Source organism: Acinonyx jubatus, chromosome B1, assembly GCF_027475565.1.
Source record: "Acinonyx jubatus isolate Ajub_Pintada_27869175 chromosome B1, VMU_Ajub_asm_v1.0, whole genome shotgun sequence".
Taxonomy (NCBI): domain Eukaryota; kingdom Metazoa; phylum Chordata; class Mammalia; order Carnivora; family Felidae; genus Acinonyx; species Acinonyx jubatus.
In genome coordinates, this window is record NC_069382.1 from 84,065,575 (window position 1) to 84,078,102 (window position 12,528).

The window sequence follows — 12,528 nt, forward strand, 5'->3', positions numbered from 1 at the left end:
TGTTATTTTTGCTTGTTTTTGTTTTGGTCATGACAAACTGTGAAATGCTGTGTTTTTCCTATAGTTCTAGTCCATGAAATCCGCAATCTTTCCACTTGATTTACGAAGGACCCTTAATTACTGCTGTCATTAGCACCTAGTGTTCAAAACAGTCTGTTAAAATGTACTGTTAGTCTCACCTCCAAGTCCCTGCTTGCTTTATTTTAATTTTTTTCCAAGGGTAACTAAAACAATAATTGCCTTAATAACAACAATCATGTACAGAGAATTAAATAAAATTCCAAGGTTTTTTTGTGTCTATTTCTTTTTGTTCAGTATTCGGCATTTGTGTGTTAAGATTGGCTTAGAGTTTGAACAAGTGTCCATAAGCAGGGTTGTTACAAGCAAGGACTTATTACCTGGGTTTTAAAAACGAGTCACTCATTTGCCTTTTTCTTTCCACATGGGTAGGAATGACAGACAACCGCTGTGAAGCTTCAATGTTTCTGCCTGGTCATGCACAGTTCTGCAATATAATGCATAAATGTATAACAACAACTTGGGCTTGCATGATATCTCGCTTGGAATAAGGAAATCCAGCCAGGCGCGTCCACGCGGCCATCTTCGCGCGCGCGCGCACACACACACGTGCGCGCGCGTGTACACACACACACACACACACACACACACACAGGTCAAAAGTTGATTCATTCCCGAGATCCCCCAGAATCTTTTCTTCCTCTCTTTCCGGCAGCTCAGCTTCCAGTCAGGGTAGTAGTGAGGTTGGGGGCGTGGAGAGGCGGGGAGGGCGAGGCGAAGGAGGCGGGAGCCGGGTGCCGGTGCGTGCGGCGCCCGCTCCTGCCGGGTGAGTCCGGGCCGGGTTTTGCGCCGTGTCCCCCGGCTTGTCTCACGGCCTCCAGCCGCCGCCGCTGCCGTGTTTACTGAGCTCGCGCGTCCTGATATCACTCCGCTGGCATGGAGGAGGAGGAGGAGGTGGAGGAGCGAGAGGAGGAGGAGGAGGAGGCGGCGGCGGCGGCGGCGGCGAGCAGTTGATCATTGTGATGGTGGCAGGAGCAGCGGCGGCAGCGGCAGCCCAGCCGAGCGTTAGGGGCTGCTCTCCGCGCGGCGTTTTGCAAAGGACTTCACCGATCTACTTTTGCAGTCGCCTCGGACTGTCCATGTGTTTACTTCCCCCAGCCCGAGGATTCGATATCTAGGTTCCTGTGAAATGCAACTGAGCAGCCAAAGTACTTTGAGAACACGGGGCGGCATAAACACCAAAACTTTTTTGTGGAAGGAAATTGCAATAAGCAAGCTTGCCGTTTTCCGATGCGGTGTGGAGTGAGTGTGTGTCGCGCGTGTCCGCACTGGAGGCATATGCTTGTGTGTGTACATGGGGTGTATTTTTCGGTACGTAGGGAGAAAATGCTTGCCAACCACCGGAAATCTCCTGGAATTTATTAGAAAATAATGGATTATAAAAAGAAGGCAGGAGAGGAGCGGATCTCCCCTTGAGTTGCAACCCGATTTGCTGCTGGCTCAGTTTGTTGTGATTCTTTTTGTTGATAGGTGTCTGATGGTATTCTGATAACACCCCCCCTTCTTTTTTCCCCCTCGAGCTTTACAGTTTAAAAAAAGGAAACAAAAAAAAACCTACCCCAAAATCTCTCCCCCTTTTTTTCGCCCCGTCGAGATCGCTGTTTCCATCCATGTGCTTGCGTCTCCCCCGCGTTCCACTTAAAGTATTTTAATTCTTGGACCCAAGGAGGAGGCTGATAGGGGGGTGGATAAAAAAAAGTTCTTCCAAAATAGTGTGCCCGGGGAGCAGGATGGGGGATTTCGCAGCCCCCGCTGCTGCCGCGAATGGCAGTAGTATTTGCATCAACAGTAGCCTGAACAGCAGCCTCGGCGGGGCCGGGATCGGTGTGAATAATACTCCCAATAGTACTCCCGCTGCTCCGAGTAGCAATCACCCCGCTGCCGGCTGCGGCGGCGGCGGCTCCGGGGGCCCCGGCGGCGGCTCAGCGGCTGTCCCTAAGCACAGCACCGTGGTGGAGCGGCTCCGCCAGCGCATCGAGGGCTGCCGGCGGCACCACGTCAACTGCGAGAACAGGTATCAGCAGGCTCAGGTGGAGCAGCTGGAGCTGGAGCGCCGGGACACTGTGAGCCTCTATCAGCGGACCCTGGAGCAGAGAGCCAAGAAATCCGGCGCCGGCACGGGCAAGCAGCAGCACCAGAGCAAACCCCAGCAAGATGCGGAGGCTGCCTCGGCGGAGCAGAGGAACCACACGCTGATCATGGTGAGGGCGCACTGGCAGCAGGCGTGGGGCGCGCGCGTGGGGGGGGGCGTGGAGCTTCTTACATGGGGGGACGGGTGTTTGATTTGCACGGTGGCGAGGTGGGCTGAAACCGAAGGGTTAACATCAACTTTTCTGAGGAAAAAGCTGTCGTCGTCGCTACCTGTTAATCTGTCAGGGTTGTCAGATTTGGGGAAGAGGGGGCGAGAGGGGAGAAGCCAGTCACGACTGCGAGGGGCGGAGGGAGCCTGAAGCGTCGGAGTGAGGCACTGGAAAAGTTTCCCCCCCCCTCCCTTTCTTAGATACCGATTTGAAAGAGAGTGAACCCAGAGTTGAAACCTCGCTCCTCCTCTTCACGACTCCCCACCCCACCCCTCGCCGTGCCGCTTCGCTTCTCCAGACCAGCCCCCCCCCCCCCCCTTCACCCACCCCTCTCAGCACAACCGCCGGGTGCAGAGAGAAATTGATGCAGTTGCCGATTCTGGGCGGGCACCAGGCCCTCAACCCCTGGGGGGAGGAAGGGGAAGGGAGAGTCTCTCGCCTCTTCTCCCTAGCTAACCCCCTTTGGGCTGAGAAAGTCTGAGAGTTTTGTGAATGAACTTTGAAGTGGATGAGAAGCGAGCGAGGGTGGCTGCGCGCGCGCGTTGACGGGAGCGCGCGCGGATGCGGGGAGCGGGTGCGCTCTCTCGCCGCTCCAGCCCCGAGGCTGGCCCGGCAGGTGGAGCGGCCGCGAGAGTCCGGGGGGTGGGGGGGAGCGGCCGGGCGTGGGGATCAGGGGAGAGCTACGCCCTCGGCCTGCGCCCAGGGTCCGGGCCACACCAGCTCCGCTGGGGATTCTTTCTCCTCCTCCTCTTAAACTTGCTCGCACGGAGCTTGCTAGCTTCAACCTCCACATCGCTCCCCGCCAACTTTCCAGGATAGTGTAATAAGCCGGGAGAAGTGGAAGGTAGCAGGGAGGTGAAAGAAGCTTAAATGGCTGGGTGGGTGGGTTCGAGGTAGAGGAGCAGCCAATGGCTTAACTTCCCTGGGAGGAAGGGGCAGTTCCCACCCCCTAACCCTGAGGGTAGAATCCTTTCTCTTATCTTCTCTCTCCTGCTCTTTTGCTTTCCTTTCTGGGTGTGTGTTGGGGGGTGGGGGGGGGGAGGCCGGAAGCTTGGGAAAGGTGTCTGCAGCCCCCTCCCCCACCGCGCCGCCTGGCTCCAGGCTGCGCGCGTGTGCGGGGTGCGCCCGGCTGTGGGAATCCAGGAGCGCGGCGCGGCCGCGCGCTGTTGCGGGTTTCCCTGGCCGACTGCACCTCAATCCGCAGCGCAGGGCCTGGTGTGGGCGTCCCCCTCCGTGTGCGGTTTATACACCGCGCACATCCCGGGTCTGGGAGCCCTGGGCGCCCCCGGTGGTGTCGGTGCCTCCTCCGGCTTTCGCCCGGCACTCCGGCCGGCGCTCCTTGACAAAGAACCGGCTGGGGGGAGGGGAAGAGGAGAGGCCTCAGCGCTCGCTCCCCACCCTCTCCACCTCCCCCCACCCCGCACGTGAAGAGGAACAATTTGTTTATCTTGGGCTTCAAGAATCCTTCCCTCCTCCCAGTTCTCCGAGGCCGCCCAGCCCCTCCTCCTCCCCACCCTCCTCGGCGCGATCCAGCCCAGTCCCGCCGGCTGCACCTTCCCTCCACCCCCTCCTCTTCCACCTCCCACATCCCGCCTTCCCCCTCCCTCTCGGTGCGCGGTCGTGGGGGAGGGAGCGGGAGGCGCTTTGTCCGCCTGGCGGCCCAGCTCTGCCCTGGAGGCCGCCCGGTTGGGAGGGGCGCTGCGCCCCGCGGCCCTGCCCCCTCCGCCGCGGCTGCCCGCGCTGCGTTCGCCCCACACTCCTCCTGCCCCCGATCCAGCCCGAGCGCGAAGAAGAGGCGGACTCTGTTTTGAGGAAGAACGTCTGTCACCGAAGTCAGGGAGGGAGGTTCTGGCTTTACAAACAGGAAGCCGAAAGCCACTGACACACTGTAGCTTTTCTGATTGTACCCGGAGGCGGGGCTGGACCTGCATCTAGACTGTATCTCGCGTGCCCTTTTCGTACCTATTTCTCTTCCAGTCCGCGTGGTCTCCCTCTCCCCGCCACCCTCGCGCACTTCCACCTATGGGGAGACTCACTTTGTGAACCTAAGACTGAAGTAGAATTTGAAAGGCACTGAGAATTTCATCCCTGCCTGCTCCACGCCCTCTTTTCACGTGTTTGTAACACCCCACACGCAAGGATTGCGTAAAAATCGGCTGCTTTTTCGTGAGGCTCCAAAATCTCCGTTCCAGGGAATTTCTCCCGACCTTTCGGGGGAGGACTGCTGTGGCGTTACCTCGCCTTCTGGGCAACGCTGGAACAAAAGCCAGTGCCCTTCCTGGTGCCCGGTCGCCTTTGATCACTGGCGAGCACAGTGGAGTAAGCGGCCAGAAAGTTTTCGTGTTTGGGTTAGGTTCTCCGGAGGGTGCCGTCTGGGCCTGCGGACGGGTAGAGGGAGGACTCTGGGTGCGCGCGCCTGGCTTACAACACATACGCAGGTGGAAGCAAGTCCTGGATTCTGACGTTACCTGGAAGGAGGTAGAAAGCCCAAGCCAGAGCTTACTTTTGAAAATGCAAAGACAATCTTACTTGAATGGAGCAGACCTGAACTATAAGTAGCATAGTGAATCCCAGTTTAGCAAGTTAACAACAGACTTAAAAAATTGCCTGAAAAATAGCACTTTTCTGTCAATTTTTTGACAATAATTTAGCCCATTGATTAGATTGATGTAAACGCCAAGGCCGTGTATGGAACAGGGATATATTCTAGCTTCAACTGTATTTCACATATATCAGTGGGAAGTATGTGTGATGAGAGTAATGAAAATAAACAGCCTTAAATCTTAAGCAAAGAGTTGCTTGTAAATCCTGTGTACCACAAAGAAGGAAAGAAGATAATGTTATCCTCTTCTATAAGCTATTTTTTTCTTTAAAAATAATTAATTTAAAAATTCATATTAGCCCTTGAAATGAAAGGCTACCTTAACTTAGCCTGTGTATGAGATAAAATCTTGAAAGCAGAGGTCGCAAAGAAAATCTTGATCTTCATTTTCTTGATTGGCTACTGGATTATAGTTGGGCTCTGCTTGGGCCACAGAACAATTATATTTAGTCCTCAGATTGGGCTATCTGAAAAACCCTAAAGAAGAGCAATAATCAACCAGAGCCAAATAATAATAATGGTGATGATAAAAATAAAGACGAATAGGATTCTTTTCTGTTTTATTGCTATTGTTTCCCTTCTTAGGGCCAATATGTCCAAAGTACTAAATATCGATTAGTTCTCTTTCTGCCTGGTTTGGGTTGAGAAGTCAGTCTAATCAGTTCTTTCCCTCTTTTGATTCGTTTCCTTACATATTTACAAGCATAGACGTGAATTAAAAAAACAAACAAGCAAACAAAAAGGGTGGGCGAGGTGAAATAGAAATCTTCCATGGTTCCAGGCTGCTGGAAGGAGCCTGGGTTTTGTGTGGGTCCCTAATAGCTCCGTTAAGAGAGCAGGGAGTTCAAAAAGGCTTGGGTTTGAAGCTGCAGTACCTCTGGTGAAAGGTAGTTTCTGGACAAGTAGTCAAATGACCCTTAACCCCCCCCCCCAACACACTTGCACTTTTTTGTATATTCAGGAGAGTCTCAGTTGAAAAGTGATCTTTTCCTAAAATAGTTTTAATTACTTGTGGTAACAAGAGACATTTTTCATTCTTTGTATTTGGAATTGAAGGTCAGGTTAAAATTTTAAAGTAAATTCCCGTTGACAAATTCATTTTCAAGTCAAAGAGAGACTGACTTGACAAAGGTGTAATCATTCAGGCACAACCGAAAAGCCTGACAGCGCAGTCTTCAGAATTTCAAAATGGTGGTAGCCTTACTTGACCTGGATAAGTCCAGTGTTTTCGTGACCTTTTCACTCTGTTAGCACCATTATAACTTTCAGAGTGTGCGTAATTTATACACAGTTTCCAGACTGCATAGCTCTGTGTGGTTCTCACTCTGAAGAGTTTATCACATAAAATTCAGTTGATAATAAACTTACTAATTACTGAGTATTGGAGAAAACTGCAACATATCCAAAATGTTCTTATCCATTTCGGGAACAGATCCAGGAAATGTCAACATACTAGTCCAGTGCTAAACTTCCTTATAAATGAACCTGGTTTCCCATTTCTTATCCTGTTGAATATCCTGTTGAAGGTAAATTACTGGCAGGTAAATTGAAGGTAAATCATTTGGCAGGCTTGTAATGCCAAACCATTTCTAGATTTTTCCTAGGAACCTTTTCATTGGCTTCTCCTGTTCAACTGCTATCCTGGGTGATAGGATTGACAGTTGGCTTCTTGAAAAGCCTTCCATAGCCCACACAGGGTGTGCCTTAAGTTTGTGAAAAAGTTCCTGGAATTTCATTTCTCTGTGTTTCACAAGTGTCTTTTAGTTCTTAAGCATCTTTTTTAAAAGCTCCGATACATATTTAATTATGTTATTTATGTTCTTTGGTTGTGGCGCATTTTATTTAGCACTGGATAGCCAGAGATCAGAAAAGTAGAAGCACATTTAGTTAATCATTAATCATAGTCTACCAACCGCTCTTGGGGCTGAGTTCTTTCCCAGGGAAAACTGGGTTTTCAAAGAGGTAGTGTGTTTGATACTTTCTATCCTGACTTACTAGAATTGTAAGAGCAAATTTTAGAATCTTTGTAGGTTTGTGCTACCTGATAGGAGGAAACCTGGTTTACTGACATTTCTGTAAGAAGAAAGAGGAGAATTTTAAACATTAAAATAGAGTTATGTAGAGTTATGTTCTAAATATCTCCATGAAACCAATAGCCAACTGTGTCTAAAGAGGTTTCCTGACAGAGCTCTTCCATTGGTTGGGATAAGAATGGTGTGTGTGTGGTGGTGGGGGGGGGGGTGGGGGGTCTTTCTCCCTGTTTCTCTTCTCAGTGCTACTTCCATACAAGGAATCCAGTATAATAAACCACTTTATACATCACATAGTAATTCTTAGACACATTTGAAGTACTTACATGTTATGTAATGCCATTTATGGAATTTTATTTGTGATTAGTGCTCTGTGTTTGTTAATTAACAGTCTTATACTGTGTTCTTGATCTTAGGATGGCTAAATTCTGTCATCTTTTCCACATCACTCATGATAGATAGCTGTGAAATCAGTCAGATGTTAAAATCTTATAAAGAGGAACATATTTAAAACTCAGTCCTACGATTTTTATAATATCTACCTTTTAACTCTCCCAAATAGCTTTGCATTTTCTTCACTCTATTACTCAGAGGCTGTTTATCTAGTTTTCAGACCCTATAACTGCTTACTTTGTTTTTCCTTCTCCTCTGGCAGCCAACCTTTTGGTCTTTTCACTGACCTTTTGCACCTTTATCAAAGAGTGGGAAGAAGCAATAAGAGCAATTTAATTTCAGTGTTTCCTACTCATAACTAATGAAACTATTGGGGAGGAGGCCAATTATTTTGGATTAATTATAGATTTGATTTTGTATGCCACTTAACTCTTCATTAGCACAAATAATGGAGAAGAGGCTGAATTTAAAAATTTCAGTTCGTTTGTTCAACAGTATTGCTGCACAGTCCATACTACTTCACAGAAGTTAAAATGCTAAATCAACCTCTTGCATCCAAGACTGGGTATATTCTTTGTAGGCTTTTCAGTATTCTAGCTAGGTTTAAGGGGATAACTGGTTTGCTTGTATTTTAATCAGCATCAGGCTTGTTACCAGTGACTTCTCAACAGCTTCAGGCCAAGTTATATGCCCTTCGCATGACGTTTTAAGTAAAATAATATGCTTTACTTTTCTGCTGTTTCAAACTAATTTGACATTGATTTCTGTTTTGTTTTTTTGTTTTTTGGGTTTTTTTAAACGTGGCTGATTTACAGATAACTGCTCCAAAGTTCTAGGACCCCCCAAATTAAATTTTCATTAAAAATACCGCATGCTTTTCAGACAGACCCATTCCAAAAATTCATTATTCATGTGTGTGAGTTGGAAATGTAGCTCCTGGAAAACCAGCTATCGCTGAGAACTGATTAATTCTCCTAACTTCAAAAAAAGAAAAAACCCCAAAAAAACTCTTGTGTTTAAACATAAGAAAAGTTAAAGAACTAAAGAAGTAAGGTTGGATAAAGTTACTCAGAAGATGGAGTTGAAAGCCTGCTGTATAATAAATACTTAAAGGTCATAGAATTTCATTTAATGGATCAGGGAAGGAGCACACCTTTCTTTCCTCCCTTAAGTCTACCTGGCTGTTCTGTTATTGAGGAGCTTTTGAGTTGTGGGTAAGCAACTCCATTTGGGGAAGAAAGCACAGCATTCCCTCAGGGCCACATACACACGCGCATAATGAAAGGAAATTACTACTGTGGCTCAGGAGTTTCAAGGCAAGCTGTGCGCACTATTCTTGGGGGAATTTCATAAAAATCTCAAAAGGCTTGCAGTACTTCCTCTGACAGAAAGAAAGTGATTCCTTAGGAATAATTTAGACACTTCTTTTTAATTATAGTGCACCTCCCATTGGTTGGAGTGACCTTTAAGCTAAAGTAGACTCTTTTAAAATACGAATAACTAACATTCGTCCTCCTCAGCGATGACTTAACCACTGTGGAAAACTTAAGTGAAACATTTAATTTTCTGACTAACAACTTCCAGAATTTCCTTTCTAGTTCCTTAAATCTCCATCCTGTTGCGTAGAATCTGCTTGTGTCATTTCGTGTGGCGGACCCTCCAGCCTTCAACTATGTAAGTGTTTACTTGTGCACGTGAAGACGTTATTAGGACACATTACTGTAGATCTCTTCTCTCCTCTCTCGATATCTTTCGACACCTCCAGAAAACTCCTGTCTGGACAGAGGCTTCTTCCCCTTCAAAGGAAAGGGCTGAAGTGCTGCGGGTCTGTTTGTGCGGGTTCGACCTGGGTCATAACTGACTCAAAAGGATTGCAGGGCTCTAAAAGACAAGCTCGGCCAGTGCCCTTTATTCTCACAGTGGTTGGTTATTTTTCTTTCTTTGATTGTTTGTTAGATGCTGAAAGCAACTCCGTGATTGAGCGTGAATGTAAAGGGACTGGTGCCCAGGAAAGGGCTTTAAGGAAGTAGTGTTAAGGTAGAAGAGGCGAAAAGGGATGACGATTTTGGAGGCATCACCTGGAATGGATAGCAAGGGGAAGAAATAAGAGAGATGATCGGTTTTGCTCATTTGTGGTAAACAGTATCCTGGTGCCTTGGGAGCTCACAGAGGTAAAGTATGCTTTTAGTAGTCCCCTCTGAACCTTTAGACCTTAGGAAAACTCAAATACATATGTTTTCAAGAGCTAATGGCAGTATGGTTTGTATATGGGAAAAATCACGTTCCTAAAATATTTTCGTGCTTTCTTAAATTATTACTACTGCCACTGGAATGGATTTACTAGTATAGGATTCCTTTAAATCAGTGGTTTTCAGTCAGTGGAGATTTTGCTCCCTCTCTCCCTCCAGGAACATTTGGCAATGTTGCGCGACATTTTTGGTTGTCCCAACCAGAGTGGATGCTCGCGCTGTCCAGTGGGTGGAAGCCAGGGATGAAGCTAAATACCTACTGTGTGCCCACAACACCTGGTCCAAAATATCAGTGTTGCTGCTGTTGAGAAACCCTGATTTAAATAAGGAGCTCCCCTAGGATGTTGAAAGTACACAGTGTGGCTTTACCCACAGCTTTTCAAACACACTCTTATTACTTAAGGAGCGGAGAAAGGAGGAGGTGCGGCAGAAGGTCCCTAGGAAGGAGTTAAAGGACCACTGTGCTTTAACCGGCCACGTGACCTTCTAACTTCATGACTTTTCACTTCACTACTGTCTGCCTCTGTCTCCTTCCTTGTCTGTCAGAAGGTGAACAGTAGTCATTTGTTTTTACCTCATGGAGTGATTGTTAGGCCCCAATGAATTAATATGTGTGTAAGAGTCGCAAAGACTTCACAGCACAAAGGCTAGGCCTATTTTTATGAATTCTTTGCCTATCTCCCAATTGTTTGCCCCCCCACCCCGTCCAAGTGCAGACTTAAAGTTGAGTGGTTGGAGTCTTGTTTCACTCCTGCATAAGCCAACATCGAGTGATTAGGAATTGAGCAACTGCTTGCTGCATATTGCGCACTATTTCTAGGCGCTGGGGGTACCTTGGTGAAAGGGGCATCCTTGCTCTCATTGGATGCACCCTGCAGGGCATCGTTTCATGGTTCGGGTTAGCCGTATGAAACAGTCTTGTGGTTTTATGAGACCACGTTAATGGAAGTCGTTAATAAACTAACATTTAGGAAAATCCCAGGGTGCTAAATGCTTTGTGTCTTCTTGCCAGCTTTCTGTAGCCATGGCTTTCTTGCGTTGTTTTCTCGAACGACACTTATTTCATTATTTTTCAAATAAAATCACTTTGTGCGAGGAGAGGATTATTAGGTGGTGTGGCGGAGAAGAAGATTAAGGTTAAAAATGAGGCAGATGATCGTCTTTGACTAGGTGACACTTGACAGCACCATGATCACGGCTTGACATCAGGCTTTTAGAGGAAATTAGATAAAGAAGAGAACCTTTAGAAAGAAGCTGGCAGGAAGGTGTGAGGACTTGAAACCGTGTATGTGAAGAACAGTTGGAAGACCTGGAGGTGTTTGGTCTGATTTAGAGGGTATGATTGCTTTCTTAAAATATTTGAAGCACCGTCAAGTGAAGGAAGGACGAGATGTGCTCTTTATTGGCCAAAAGGGGATAAAGTTAGGATCAGTGGTTGGCAGTTATTAGGAGCCAGGTTTGGTTTACTATTAAAAAAAACCCTGGGGCGCCTGGGTGGCTCAGTCGGTTGGGCGTCTGACTTCAGCTCAGGTCATGATCTTGCGGTCGGTGAGTTCGAGCCCCGCGTCAGGCTCTCTGCTGACAGCTCAGAGCCTGGAGCCTGTTTCAGATTCTGTGTCTCCCTCTCTCTCTGACCCTCCCCCGTTCATGTTCGTCTCTCTCTGTCTCAAAAATAAATAAGCGTTAAAAAAAAAAAACCCGATTATGTGAAAATTAAAACTGTTTAAAGATGAAATGGGCTGTCTCGAGTGAAAATGTTCCGGCAAAAGTTGTTCAGTTGCCTAAGTGTTGGATAGGGGGTTATGACATCTTTTTTAAGTGAGAAAATTTTTAAACAATACGGAAATAAAATACCAGGTAGTGAGGACAGGGATTTTATCTCTTTATTCATCTTCATATTCTCATGGCCACAAAAAGACCTACTTGTACATAGGAAGAACTCGAGATGTTTGTTGAATAAATTGCTAAATGAAAGCAAGTAGATTAAAAAGTGGCTTAATTCTTGTCCTCAGTGTTTCCCCCTGCTCAGGAGTTAGCATGGTTTATAATATCTCTCCAGACCTTCTTTTGTTCACTTACATATATACTATATATTGTACACCATCACATGTTAGCATTTTTTTCTGCATAAATGGAATCATACATATGGTTCTGAGATTCACTTTTTCCACATAATGTATTTTGGAGATGTGTCCCAAGTCATTACATATAGATCCTAAAGTCATTCTTTTTAACTGTTACATAGCATTCCATAAATAAATGTTCCATAATTTATTAAGTGATCCCTTATTGAAGACACTCTTGTAGTTTCTCATTTTCTGCCAATTAAACGTTACTGCAGTGAACATCCTTATTCATATATTCCTTATACATATGTGAGCATTTCTGTAGCACAGATTTGGATTTCTTTCTATATACGTAATATGTATAAACAGAAAAGGTTGACCAAAAAAAAATCTCTTAATCTAATATGGTTTAATATAGTACCTGAATCTTATTATAACCTGTTTTAGAGCAGATGATCATTGTGTGTCCTTAAAAGTACAGCTTCAAGAAAAAGTGTCAACTCTAGTAACTGGTGTTGGGCTATTCGGTCTAGGGCGAACACTTTTAGTTTATAAAGGTTGTGTATCTGGCAACATATCTTCTAGGAATTCCTTGCCTTCTTTTCATCTGGTCCTGAAAAGGAAGTTAGTGGGAGTCTAGTTAGCCAGTACCTGTTCATGCTGTGAAAGTAGGAAATTCACTTTCTTGAACAAGTTTGTCGTTCTCTACCTTTCCTGAGCTTTGCGTTGCACGAGGCCTGTGTGGCTTTATTTGTGAAATGTACTTCAGCTGGTGATATAGTACCTGGGGTGGCAGTGGGTGCAGGTTTG

The 12,528-nt window shown here is 46.5% G+C and overlaps 1 protein-coding gene across 2 annotated transcripts in view; it reads left to right on the forward strand.

Annotated features, from left to right (window-relative positions):
- The first annotated feature begins 857 nt into the window (after positions 1-857).
- The window catches only part of MAML3 (mastermind like transcriptional coactivator 3), a 409,569-nt gene continuing 397,898 nt past the window's right edge, over positions 858-12,528 (forward strand). The window contains exon 1 of one of the 2 annotated variants that reach the window (XM_027066397.2): positions 858-2,279. In XM_027066397.2, the coding sequence (XP_026922198.1) occupies positions 1,809-2,279 (471 nt within the window). In that variant the 5' untranslated portion in view covers positions 858-1,808. The remainder of the gene's footprint in view (positions 2,280-12,528) is intronic. The other variant, XM_053216947.1, reaches the window with a different exon arrangement.